This window comes from Barbus barbus (assembly GCF_936440315.1).
Source record: "Barbus barbus genome assembly, chromosome: 3".
Lineage (NCBI taxonomy): Eukaryota > Metazoa > Chordata > Actinopteri > Cypriniformes > Cyprinidae > Barbus > Barbus barbus.
Window position 1 is genome coordinate 39,445,022 of NC_136731.1, and position 14,279 is coordinate 39,459,300.

At 38.5% G+C, this 14,279-nt stretch overlaps 1 protein-coding gene across 1 annotated transcript in view; it reads left to right on the plus strand.

Moving 5' to 3' along the window:
- tanc2a (tetratricopeptide repeat, ankyrin repeat and coiled-coil containing 2a) overlaps positions 1-14,279 on the plus strand; it is a 146,216-nt gene that overhangs the window by 113,589 nt on the left and 18,348 nt on the right. The window contains exons 7-13 of the mRNA XM_079379852.1: positions 36-287; positions 5,638-5,766; positions 8,386-8,667; positions 9,890-10,017; positions 12,413-12,644; positions 12,731-12,900; positions 12,986-13,264. Coding sequence (XP_079235978.1) covers positions 36-287; positions 5,638-5,766; positions 8,386-8,667; positions 9,890-10,017; positions 12,413-12,644; positions 12,731-12,900; positions 12,986-13,264 — 1,472 coding nt within the window. The remainder of the gene's footprint in view (positions 1-35; positions 288-5,637; positions 5,767-8,385; positions 8,668-9,889; positions 10,018-12,412; positions 12,645-12,730; positions 12,901-12,985; positions 13,265-14,279) is intronic.

Genomic DNA, 14,279 nt, shown 5'->3' on the forward strand with positions numbered 1-14,279 from the left:
ATAAAAATGACCGTTTTTGTATTGCTTTTTTGCAGCAACGCTCACGAGTTACTCAGAGAATGCCGAGCATGGAGGAAAACACAATGAGGGCTCACGGGGCAGCCTCAAACTCTGGCAGGCACAGAAATCAATGGGTGCAGACTCCTTTCTTTATCGGGTGGATGAAAACATGGCCGCTTCCACATACAGCCTCAACAAAATCCCAGAGAGGAGTCTGGAGCATTCCGTCTCTCACTCCGCCCACTCCATCCCCCTCTACCTCATGCCCCGCCCCAACTCTGTGGCCGGTAAGTTTCCACACCTGTCGGTGTTTCCATTTGCTATCTTCAGAAGACTGCATGAATATGTCAGAATACTGTATGTCTAAGTATTATGTGAAATATCAGTGTGTAGTTTGCATACTGTATAATTATTTACAATTTTTATTGTTTTGGCAACTTTTGGCAGTCAAGTCAATGAGTCTTGAAAGACACTGAAATTGCACTTGATAATGACTACAGTTAATTTGTCTCATTGTAAACTGTGTTATCCAGTGTGTACTATCAAATTTTGGCAATTATAGTTAAAAAATTGCATGCTATAGTATATGTGCATACTGCCAAAATAGTATTAGTAGTATGCCAGTAGAAACATACCTTGTTAGAATAGATTTTTGAATAGACAGCTTTGTCACTGTGCAGAGATATATAGAAATACATTTAATATAGAAATGTATAAATAATTAAATTGTTAATATAAATAATAATTCTCAAATAATAAATAAATTAATATAATATGCATCTAGAATGAAAATAAAACTGAATTAGTGTGACCATCATTTGTTAAGCCCACAGTTAGTCTACTCGTGAATTAAACGATTAAGCATGTGTTGCTCAATCAGATTTTAAAAGCGAAGCTATCCATTTTATAAACATTCAATTTACTTCATCTTGCCAATTTCCTCTAAAATAGATGTGCCTATACCTATATTGCTTTACTTTCTTTGAGTCATTTCAGTAACTCTGTTTCAGTCATTTCATTTCAGTTGTTATTTAACCCTAGATTAACTGTAAAATGGCAGAAGCCTGCATATTATGCTGAGCTAGTCAAGACCCAGTCCAGCACACAAATCCTGTTAGTTACAAACACTCACATTCATCTTTCACCGCGTGTGAATATTTGGAGTCAGCTCTGTGTGAAACTCATTCAGCTGAGGCTCTTTGAACACTTCTGTTCATGAATGGTGAACTGCGGAGACAGGAAATATCCCACATAATTCAGACCCTAAAAGTCAACATACACGTGTTTCCAATTCCCTTAAAATGTCAATGTCAGTAAAAGCACATAGTGATTACTGTGAGAGCTATAGAAGTGGCCCTCTTCTCAGCTTTATGGGCCATTTGAGCTCTGGAGTGGCTCCTAGCTCCTGATGTTGCCCTGTTATAACAAAGCAAGGACGTCTGCATGAATGTCCTCCAGGTTTTATGAAGGATTTGTGATTTGTGCTGCTGGTTTTGGATCCCCATGCGAGAAGATGGTATCGAACTCAGTAGCTCAGTTTCATGTACTGTAGATTTTTTTTATTCACTGTCAGCTTTGGATTTTTGAAGGTTTGCTATAAAAAATTTCCAATATAAAGTAAATAAAAATTTCAGAAAATGGTCAGTTCTGCCTCTAAATCTGATTGCGCAAAGCAAGCTTTGTTTAGTTAATGTGACCATCACTGGTTTAACTAACTATATTGCTTAATGCTTATCATTCTTTATAATTACCGTAACAACAACAGCAATAATAATAATAATAAGAAGAAGTTGGCAGCATGCAAAATGCAGTTGGCGGCAGCAGTGAGTGAATGATGTGATCTATTTGTCTTTTCTCCTACTCTCCTCACCTCTCTCTCATGCTTTCTCTCTCCTCCTGATTTTCTTTCTTACTCATGCATGCTCACCTCTCACTCTTTTCCTTTCTTTCAATCTCTTCCCTCACACTTTTCATTTCTTTCTCTTTCTCTCCTTTCCCACTCATTCCCACACCTCCTCTCTGTGTGCGTCTCTCCGTTTGTCTTTCATTCCATCTTCCCCTTTCAAAAACCTGCCTGATCTCCGAGTTCAAGACGCATTTGGTTATTGTTTTGAACAAAGTCTGGTATGAGTTTTGACATGTTCTCCTGTGTGCACTTCCTGTCGCATATACGCACATGCACCTTCACATATGTACATAAAAACACAGATATGTTTAAGTAGATGCCTTATTAGTGGCTGTTTCTATGGGCTGATAAACGAAAGCTGTCCGCCATATCGGAAAGGTCAAAGCTGGTCCATGAACACTCGAGAGCAATTTGCCTGTGTGTGTGCAACCGTAGTTTCAAACCAAGCAGCTCTCTGTTAGTCAACGCTGAGAATCCATGTGAGCAGCATGAAACAGTTGCGAAATCTGTAAGGGGAAATCTTTCACCCAAATCGTGTGGATTCCTTTGGAAATGTCTGGATTTCGCCCGTGACCATTCGCCAAACAAAGGAAAATGTGACCGCACCTTAAAGGTGCTGTATGTAAGTTTTAGACTCTACTAAAGCATAAAAATACCATAATATGTTTGCAGATATTTAAGAAACATGCTAAGTTAACATACTTGTTTATCTGAAAAACAATGCTACAGTCAGTTATTCTCCTTTGAAAATGTGCATTTCGGGCCGGAATGTCGGCCTCTGTTTTGGTTTGTGAAACCCGCCCACTGCCAGTTTACCCAATTGTATTTCGTCACGGTGGAAAACACAGCGTATTTCATGTCATTCATCGTCATGTGCGCTCGTTCCTGTTGGTGTCGTTAATCTGGCAACCTGTGTGTGCATCAAGTCTGAGGAGGAGGGGCCAGCTGAAAAAAACTCTCTCCAATATTTTGAATTTGGACTGCAATACCTAGTTCAATCCTACATACAGCACCTTTAAGCCTTTTTTTAAGGTGGGAATTGCTAGTCTGATCACCTAGTGAAAGATACATTATGTTTATCTTCCATATAGTATTCTTTAAGGACACAAACAGAAAACAGGTTTAGAGATAAGTAGATGTGCACATGTTCAGACATTTGGTGTAAAATGCAGACGTGCCTTCTGGACCAGTGCCACGGTGGGACTGTAAAACACCAGTTCAGTTGATGGGAGCCCAAGCCATTGTGATGCATTTCAAGCGGCTGTAAATCCAGCAACACAGTCATGCCAGCCAGACAGTCTGCAGTGCAGATGGAGGTGGTGGGGTTGGCCAGGAGAAATGCTGGTGTCTGGGATATTTTTTACATTTTACAATGAAAACCATAGTTTTGCCAATATACAGTTAACAGTGCCTGACTAAGTCTCATGAGGTCTCAAAAGGAATGATGCCTATATAAGCTATATAAGCGTCCACACCAATAGACAATAATGTTGTTTATTTTTAGCATCTGGTGCGGTTATGTAGTCTGCCGCTTTAAAAGCTTGAGCTCTTTAAATTTGGGTGAATTCTGATTGGTCAATGTATTTATCGTTCATTGGCTGGGAAAAAAAAATTGCTCTGTAAGTGATTCCAACATTTATCGTTCCTCTTTGTCGTTATCGTTTTTATCACTGTGCGGTGTGGAATTTACTATTCTGATTATTAGAACTTTATAATGATCATCTTCGGTGTGAACAGGTCTTTACACTGACGGAGATTCAATCTTAATTTATTATGGATTTACAGTCGAATCAGAATTTGAATCGGAAACTGTAGCTGGCGAATTTTGACATCTTTCCCAGCTTTTGCAAACTTTGTCATTGATAAGAGTGCTTCAGCTGTGATGTCAAATCCCAGAAAGCTATTTCGCCACTGGTTCCTTCGAGATTTTCCTAAGGGTTTTTATAACGTTTTTTTTTTTTTTTAAATAAGACGTGGTAAACAAAGCTCGGCGATACATTGACGTTTTTCAACATTCATATGTAGTTACATATTAGAAACATACACTTTATAAAATAAACGTAACTGCTTTACAGTATAGGTATGTGTAATTCACATTGTAGAGTATCATCAAGTTATGTTTACCACAGACCTTATTTTACTCAGGAGTTGTATGAAAACCAATAGGAAAATCTCAAGAGAACCACTGGCGAAATAGTCTTCCGGGTTTTGACAGTTCTCTAAAGTTCCCACTCAAGTGTGATGTTCTCTTAGGGGAGGTTTACTAAATTGCTAAACTGTTATTCCATGTATGTAACCAACAGGAATTTGCCATTTGTACACATGTACCATGGGGCCATGGATGGCTTTCTGAAATCTGTCTTCGATTAAACACATTAGCAGAGAACGAAAGGCTTTCCTTAGTATGTGGCACCTTGCTCCTTACTTTGATGGTGGCCACTTGTCCATAACACCAGTGGTAACACTGCCACAGTAATAGCTGTTGTTAAATAGTTTCAAAAGCTCTCTCCAGCTGCTTTGAGGCGAGATCAATTCAGTGGCCACCCACTGTGTTCTTAATACACTTGTGTATCAAGCCGCCATGAACTTTCCTCCTCATTAGCAAAGAAAAAAGGTGCTCAAAATTCATGCACGCATTTTCATGAAAGCTAATAACAACAAGCTTTAAGCAAACACAAGCTCTTATAGAGTTCGTCAAAGTGTTTGACTCCTCATTAACAACAAACAGAACCATGGTATTACCATATTTTTGATAGCACCGATAATATCACTGTTTTCTTAGGAAATGCCTTGCAAAATAGCTTGGAGTACCATGTTGTATCACCATTTGTAAGTCATTTTGAGTAAAAACTTGTACCCTTATGAAAATTAACCATGGTTTTACTACAAATAAAACCAAAATAAACATGGCTAATACAGTTAAACCATGGTAACCACAAATTAAGCGTTGTTTTGCAACACTGACCATGCTACATATGTAGTGATAACCAATATGATAACCAATCCGCCAAAAAACATGGTTTTAACTTCTATAATCATTACTAGCATGATGTATATTCAGGTACAATCTTATATTATTTTTACCATGATAAAAGGTTTATTAAACAAAAATATTATGTTAGATTTACTTCGTAGCTGAAGTTGAGAGTTGATTAATTTCAGGTGACGTTAAACTGACAGTACGCACTTAGTAATGCTGTTGAAAACTTTCTTTGATTTTGGAACAACACTCCTGGAAACTGTTTGCTTCTTTTTAATAGCTTCTCTTCATTCGCTTGGCTGCTGAAGTATGCGTAGTAAATGGTTTCTGTTTTTCCACTGTTATTGTTGTGTATTCTCTCTCTGTCGAATATGTACAGTGGGGATCGAAAGTTTGGGAACCCCTTGCAGAATCTGTGAAAATCTGTGAACCCCTTCTGCAAGGGGTTCCCAAACTTTCGCATGCCACTGTATGTGGGTGGCATGAGTTTAAACAGAGTTTGTCAATCTCTCTCTCACTCTGTCTCAATTTTCATTGTTCAATTTCAAAGTGCGTTATTGACATGAATATTTTAAATATAATATCGCCCAAGCATCAATGCTCACACAAAAAAGGGGGGAAAAAAGTCATAAAGAAAATTAAATATTTCATATTAAGCTAATATTTAAAATATGTGAAACTATATTTTGTAAATATTATAAGGAGCTTGATTTCCCCCCCCCCCCCCCCCCCCCCCTCTTCTCTTTCACAGCCACTAGTTCAGCTCACCTGGAGGATCTTGCGTATCTGGATGAGCAGAGACAGGCTCCACTGCGCACCTCTTTACGTATGCCACGACAAAACTCCGGTTCCAGTCGCTCTGGACAAGCTGACATAAGAGGTGTGTATATTTTTCCTAGATTTATTAAATGTCCACTCTTCAATTCTTTCACTTCACCACCACCCATTCACAAGTGTAGACAGACATACTCATTCTATGTAAGTCAAGTCACATTTATTTGTGCAGCACTTTATACAATACGGATTGTTTCAAAGCAGTATTAAAGTCGAAATGAATGCTGTCAAACGATTAATCGCATCCAAAATAAAAGTTTTTGTTTGCATAATATATGTATGTGTGCTGTGTATATTTATTTTGTGTATATATACATACTGTGTTTTTATATATACATGCATGAAAAAGTCATAAATTATATATTTTCATAACTCCAGAAGCCTTTAGATCAACAGTTTTCATGCAAAACATAAATTCAGTCATTTCAGCTTGTTGGGGGTGTTGCTACTCATTGTACACGCAAAGCGAAAAGCCAATCATAACAGCTGTCATTTACACATAAGGCGCAGTAGAAATATAGCCAGCTTAGTCTGAGAGAGGGTGGAAAATGGTTATTTAAATCTCAATTACGACTGATTTTGCTGATTAACATTATAAGTGAACTCTTGGGGAAACAAAAATAGAATTCCACAAAATAATAGAATGTCCCTTCTAAAATTAACCTTTGCAGTGTAATGACGTCTGTGTGTGTCTTGCCTCTCGTACATCTGCACTCTGCTACACAAAGCATGTCCCATTAAAACTCTCAACACACTCCGCAGCTCTTCTGCGGATCGCTCTCCCCCCTCATCCTGCTGTTCTCGGTTTCCCCTTTGGACTGCCGTGCCATAATCTGTCTCCTGTCCAGATCGATGTATTGACTTCCTATTAGCATTAGCTCTCGCTCATCTGTCAGAGCTCAGCGTGCTGTCTAAAGCTCACAGTCAAGGCTCCACACATCCTAAATCATGCCGGCTGGGAGCAAGCCTCGGAGGTCTGGGTTTCCTCTCAGATTCAGTCAGAGCTCCAATAGCTTGAGTCACAATTCACCAAAGAACCTGTATATTTCAGGATGATCGCACAGGTGACAAAACAGTGGAGGTAGACTGTATCTGTGTGCTTATTTATACACCCTTTTCACATTTCCGGGGTTCTCAGAAGCACATGTCAGGATAGTTGGGTAAACTTCTATAGTGGTGAACAGACACTACAACAAATATTGGTAACACTTTATTTTAAAATATAGAGCGATTGATACCATTAGGCAGAAACGAGAAGGACGTCAAATGTGCCGTTATTTCCTCTGCCGGTGTATTAGAAACCCTCATGCAGTAGCATAGTATTGTGTAATTTAATGCCATACAACACAAAATGTAGTGTTATCACTGCACATTTTTAAAATGAAAATGTAAAACAAAAAACTTTGCCAGATTTACAATGTGAATGTGGAAACGCAGTGTCATATTTTGTTAAAAATGTGTTCATAGCGATGTGATGCTCAAACCGTACATTAGGTATCTGAACGTAATATTACAGATAGTAATTCTACCACAATGTAGATAATGGCATAATTTGACAGCAATTACAAGCAGGTTCTTTCATGTATAAGTATAGTACTCCTTCAGAAGGCATTAAAAGCCTTTTCCACCAGTAATAATCACTCTTAATAGTGGAAACCATTTGGGGATGTGAACCCGCTGTAGCTATACCATGAAAGGAGATTCACTTTTCTCTATATCTCTTTTTTTAATTACAACCTCCATGTTCTTAGTTCTTCATAGCCGTATTACTGCTCGGCTGCCCTGGTTTCTATCTCTCTCTTTCTTTGTCTTTGTTTCTTGTCCTTGTCTTGCTAGCACCCATATGTGCTCATGAGGGTCACCTCGCCCCGTATAACTCCTCCTACCCCTTTATGCTAATGAACAGATAATTAATTCACAGGCTAATTAATAATCCACATGCAAATGGAGGGATAAATAACCTCATAATATACTCCATCACACTTGTTGCAGCATAATCCCTATACAGTCAGGAAATTATACATAATTTATGCTAATTGCGCTGAAGATTTCCTCCCAATATATCTCTGTCCTGCTTTGACGTGACACTTGCCTTGAATATTATCAGTAATTGGGATTAATGATAATACGTATGAAACGTATAAGAATAATGAAGACTTTACGACTGAATATGAATATTAGATGAGGATTATTTGAATTAATTGTAAGGATCTCTGTTATGATTTATTGCAAGTGTATGTGGTGGATGAATATGGTGATGAATATACATTTTGCTTTGTGCATGGTGGCAATACATTTGACAGGTACGCCTGTTTTTGATGCATGGAGGCCGATCTGTTATTTCAGATGTGTTTTCTGCCGTGCATTAATGGGTCGAGGCACCCTGTCGACGATCATTGATTCATGGTGTTTCACACTGCAGCTCCTGCTTGCGTAAGCTACCAGTTCTGGCCTTTTCCAGAAAAAGCATCTCCCTCTGCTGGTTGAAAATGATTGTTGCATTGTGAAGAGGCTTTCATTTGGAAATTAAACTGTAAAACTTCCTGTTTGATGGATAACATCTCTGTAAGAAGAAGAACAGGAGGCTTTGGAAGGATAAATATACAGTATGTATGTATAAAACCTGTTTCATTGACAGCATTTCCTAATGTTTCCCATGATGCAGTGCGCTTTGCTCCATACCGGCCACCGGACATCGCCCTGAAGCCGCTTCTCTTCGAGGTGCCCAGTCTGACCCCCGATGCGGTTTTCACTGGTCGAGAATGGCTGTTCCAGGAAGTGGACGTGTGTCTGCGCAGCAGCGAGTCCTCAGCCAATCAAGGTGTGGTTATTGTTGGCAACGTGGGCTTCGGCAAGACAGCCATCATCTCTCGCTTGGTGGCTCTCAGCTGCCACGGCAATCGCATGAGACAGATCACCTCTGACAGTCCACACGCCTCACCAAAACGTGAGTGGAGTCATTCAGACCAATGAATATGTTAACTCTGAACACGTTTCCTTACGATCCAATGAGCTTCTAACAGAAAAATTGTAAAGTAGCAAAAACAAATAATTTAGTCATTATTTATTGACCATTGTGTTGTGACTTCAAACCTGTTATTTTGTCTGTGAAGTTATTTCACAGCTCTTTTCCATCATACCACATCTTTCAAGCTCAGAAAAGGACAAAACAAACAAACAAAAACACCATGAAGGTCGTCAATATGAGTCTTGCACTACATTCTAAGAAACAAACCTGAAACTTTCAGCACTTTCTGGAAGACTTTCATCAAATAATTTGTTAGTTCATGCCAACTCTTCAGTAACCTAAATTCAGTCTGCCCCGTACATAAAACTCTCATATGGCTTTAGAAGACCAGCTAGGTGTTTTTTTAAGCGTAATAGACATGTTAACTATGCAAAATAGAAAATGGTTTTATTAAAATTAAAATAAATTTTCATTATATAGAATGTAGATTTAGACTGTATTTTGTGTGTGTGTGTGTGTTTATATATATGTGTATGTATACATGCGTGTGTGTGTATATGTGTATATATAGGTGTTTGTGCATATATACACACACACACACACACACAAAATACAGTCTAAATCTACATTCTATATATACATATACATGCATAAATATACATGCATACATACATACATACATATATGTATATATATATGTATATGTGTATATATATTCATTATAAATATACATGAACTAGCAAAATATATAAAGATACATAATAATAAAAGACTTTCAGAACTTCTTATCTCACAGTTTATATACATTTTTATTAGTAAGTGCTTTGAAATTCTAAATATTAAAATCCTGCAAAACATTTAATTAGCTACAACTGATGAGAATTTGCATTCATGGATATAATGTTTATTATGATTTTAGAATCACAATACTCCACACATTGGTCACAGTGATTAAAATACATATTGCGTCACATAATGTCAAGACATACACAATATCAAATTATACACTACAGGTTTGAATGACTTGAGGGTGAGCAAATAATGGCAATTTTACTAGGTGAACAATTTTTTAGTTAGCTTTTTTTTTTTTTTTTTTTTTTTTTTAAAGGAACAAATATCTTCAGCCCTTAAAATGTCAAAACCATTTTGTCTCAGTTTATGACAAGGTTCACATCACATTCATGCCATGCCTTCCTCTCAGATGGTGACACACTGCCCTTGAGCCAGCCTCAGTCCGCTCACGGCACTTTGGTCGGTGGGAGCAGCTGCCCTGGAACACCTGAGATGAGGAGACGACAGGAGGAGGTGCTCAGGAGACTGGCTTCTCAGGTGCCAACATATACCAACATAATCAACGGGGCGGGCATATATCCAGCCTGCCATTCAATCTCCCTCTCTCCTCCTCTCTTCTATTGATTTATTATCTCTGTCTCTCCATTCCTTCCTTTGTCTCCTTCTTCTTTTATTAATTTGCTCCTTGTCTCGCTCTCTCTGTGCTTTCCTTTTCTCTCTATTCTTTTAAGCACAAAGGTTTGCAGCTCTGTTGCCTTATCAAATATTTATATGCGCAGAGTCTCCCAGCACAGCCATTAAATATACTCAGAGTCTGCATTGCTAATGCATTGCTGATGACAAGCTTTTGAACACACACACACACACACATACTGCGTGATGAAGTGAATCCAGAGAAGCAGCAGTCTTAAAATATTGGAATAAGGCCATCGATGCACTCAAACTCCATAATGTTTTATGCATTAATAAAACCCCTTCATCACATCAAAACTCCTGAGCTTTGAATCTTTCCCTAATATTTTAATATTCATTGTGTTTTTGGAGCTGAAAGCAGTTCCTGCACTAAATCCCTGAGACTGGAAATACTTTTGTGCTTTTCTGTCTATTTCTTTGTCTAAACCTACATTTAGCAGAAGCATCTAGATGTACTAGGCACCTTTACCTTGGCATATATCAGGAGTAGTGCCTGACGTTCTATGAACAAGCATAATATACAGTGCCCTCCATTAGTATTGGACAGTAAAGACAAAATTGCTCTGTTGGCTGTGGAGTCAAGACATTTACAAATATGATTAAAAGATGAACATGAGATGAAACTACAGAATGTTACATTTTATTATTAGCTGTTTTAACACACGTTTTACCAAACAAAAAGAACAGCACTTTTAGAGTTCATCCCACTCATTGATGTGAGCATAAGTATTGGGACAGTTGAACATAAGGCAGATATAAAAGATTAAAAGCTATTATTTAGTTGCAGATCCCTTGCGCACAATCACAGCAGTGAGTCTGTGACCCATAGACATCACCAGACTCTTGGTCTCATCCTTTGAAATACTTTTCCCAGCCTTTAATGCAGCCAATTCCAATTGTTGCTTGTTTTGAGGAGTTTCTGCCTTTACTCTCCTCTCCAGCTGGTGAAATTCATGTTCAATCGGATTTAAATCTGGAGATTGACTTGGGCAATCTAAGACTTTCCATTTCTTTGCCCTTATAAATTCCTTGACTGAACTGGCGGGTGTTTTGGGTCATTGTCCTGATGCAATATGAAGCACTTACCAATGAATCTGGTTGCATTTTCATGAATATTGGTAGGCAAGATGGTTTTATACCCTTCCAAATTCATTCTGCTACTGTCATCATACATTAAGTCATCAGTAATTTGAGAGGGCCTGTTCCAGAAGCAGCCATGCATGTCCATGCCATGACACCACCTCCACCATGCTTTACAGATGAGGCTGTATGCTTGGGATCATTTGCAGTTCCCTTTTTTTCTCCACATTTTTGCTTTCCCATCACTTAGATAAAGGTTCATCTTTGTCTCATCGGTCCATAAACACAGTTCCAAAACTGTCAATCAAGTGTATGAGGATTATTAGGAGGCCATGATAGACAAGGGCCAGTAGAGGGTATTTGGCCAGGACACCGGGGTTACACCCCTACTCTTTACGAGAAGTGCCATGGGATTTTTAATGACCACAGAGAGTCAGGACCTCGGTTTAACGTCTCATCCGAAAGACAGTGCTTTTTAACAGTATAGTGTCCCCGTCACTATACCGGGGTGTTAGGACCCACACAGACCACAGGGTGAGCACCCCCTGCTGGCCTCACTAACACCTCTTCCAACAGCAACCTAGTTTTCACCGGAGGTCTCCCATCCAGGTACTGACCAGGCTCAACCCTGCTTAGCTTCAGTGGGCAACCGGTCTTTGGCTGCAGGGTGATATTTGCTGCTTAATGTTTTTGTGGAAACTGATACAATGTCTTTTTCAGGATTCTTCGATAGTAAGAAAGTTCAGAGGAACAACATTTATTTACAATAGAAAATCTTTTGTAATAATTTAAGTATTTACTATCACCATTGATCACTTCAATAGATCTTTTCTGAATAAAAGTATTAATTTCTTTGGGAAAAGAAATCTGACTCTTGCTACTGAACTTTTAGTTTGTATTCTGTACATGACATTAAAGTTATCGTTCTTGCTTTGCCAATGCATGCTTTGCAAGGTTCCCCTTTCTGTCAAACATATTTTATTGGACTGTCCAGCTTTTAATGTATATAGAAAACTCTTTTATGAAGTGAACTCACTTCAAATTATTTTGTATAATTTTGCCAGAAAAAAGTTTAGAATTTCTATCATATGTTAATGTAAAAAATGTTGTGTAATATAACTTGTGTTTGTTATACTGTTATCTGCTCTCTCGTGTGCAGGTGGTGGCGTACCATTACTGTCAGGCCGACAATGCATACACCTGCCTGGTCCCTGAGTTTGTGCATAACGTGGCAGCGTTGTTGTGCAGGGCTCCTCAGATGCAGGCCTACCGAGAGCTGCTGCTCCGCCAACCGCACCTGCAGAGCACCCTCAGCCTGCGCGCCTGCGTCCAAGACCCTTTCAATGCTTTCCGCAGGGGCCTGCTGGAACCTCTGGAGATCCTGTATCGAGGTGTGTAAATGTGTGTTCGTGCGCACTCTTATACTCGATACACGTGCTGACATATATGTAATATTGAACACATGCAATGTTTACAGAGCGGAAGATCGCGTGTGAGGAAAACCTCATCATCGTGATTGATGGGTTGAATGAAGCAGAGTTCCATAAACCGGATTACGGAGATACCATTGTTTCCTTCCTGTGTAAAACCATCGAGCGTTTCCCTCCCTGGCTTAAACTGGTGGTCACTGTCAGAACGACACTGCAGGTCTACACTCCATCCATCCATCTGTCCATACATCCACCTATCCGCTTTACTTTTTTACTCATTGTCTCTTCTCTCTCCATCTCAGGATATAACTCGTCCTTTGCCGTTCCACCGGATCTCTCTGGATCGTCTGGAGGAAAGTGATGCGATTGACTCGGACTTGCAGGGCTACATCCTGCACCGGCTTCACTGCAGCCAGGAGATCCAGAACAACGTGGCGCTCAACGGCAAGCTGGACAACGCAGCCTTCGCCAAACTCAGCGCTCATCTGAAAAGCCTTAGCCGAGGCTCCTATCTCTACCTGAAGCTCACTCTGGACCTCATTGAGAAGGGTTACCTGGTACTCAAAAGCTCCAGCTTCAAGGTCAGGGGTCAATCCACACAGATGCCTCCTTTATTACCTAACTTAACTTAACTTAAAACTTATTTTATTTCATTTAAAAATAATATAAAAATTAAAACTAATTATTAGTTATTAAAAATTCAAATTAAAACTAGAATGTTTGTATTTCTACTTTTTTTCTAGTATAGCTTTTCATTATGTATGTTTTGTTATTTTTTACGTTATATATTTTTATTCTATTTTAGCTTTTCAAGGATGTATATGGTGCTACTTTATTTTTTTAGATTTGTAATGTTTATTTTAGCTTTAATAATTATGTGGCATGATTTTATTTTATTGTTTTTTTATTATTATTATTATTATTATTGTAGCCTTTCATAGGCATGCATGTGGTGTTAATTATTTATTGTTCATTTTGGTTCTGTATTTTAAGAAAAAAGTAATCGTGAATGAAACCCTTTTAGATGTTTTTGAAAGAATTTGAAAAGAAAATTTTAAATCTATATATTTTTATATATAAGTCTAAGGGCCATATTTACTAAACTGGGCAAATTATCGTAAGAGCACAATTCCATAAAACCGCTGATGGGAGGGGAAAATTCTGCATGTGATTTACTGACAACGCACACATTAAAGAACACAGACACAGCCAGATAATTTCCATAATGACCAGCGCAAATTACCGCCTGCTTTAAGACATGCTTTTTTTGGGGCGTTAAATAATGGTGCAAATACCAGTCATTTGACGAGCACAAAAGTTAGTAAATCGCTTTGCGTGATTCATTATAATACTCTCCTCCCATAAATTTTGCGTCTGAAAGGGAAACTCCTACAAATGCATATTCAATAAGGTCAGGCGCAAAAATAACTGTGTCCACGCCTTTTCAGCGCTAATTCTACTAAAGTGTCTTTAGTAAATCCTGACAGTACTATTTTAACGCCAAAAGACGTTTGCGCTGGCGCAAGCTGTTAGTAAATGTGGCCCTAAAAGGTTTAATATGTTTCATCTTTTTAGCATGTATTTATTGTTTTTATT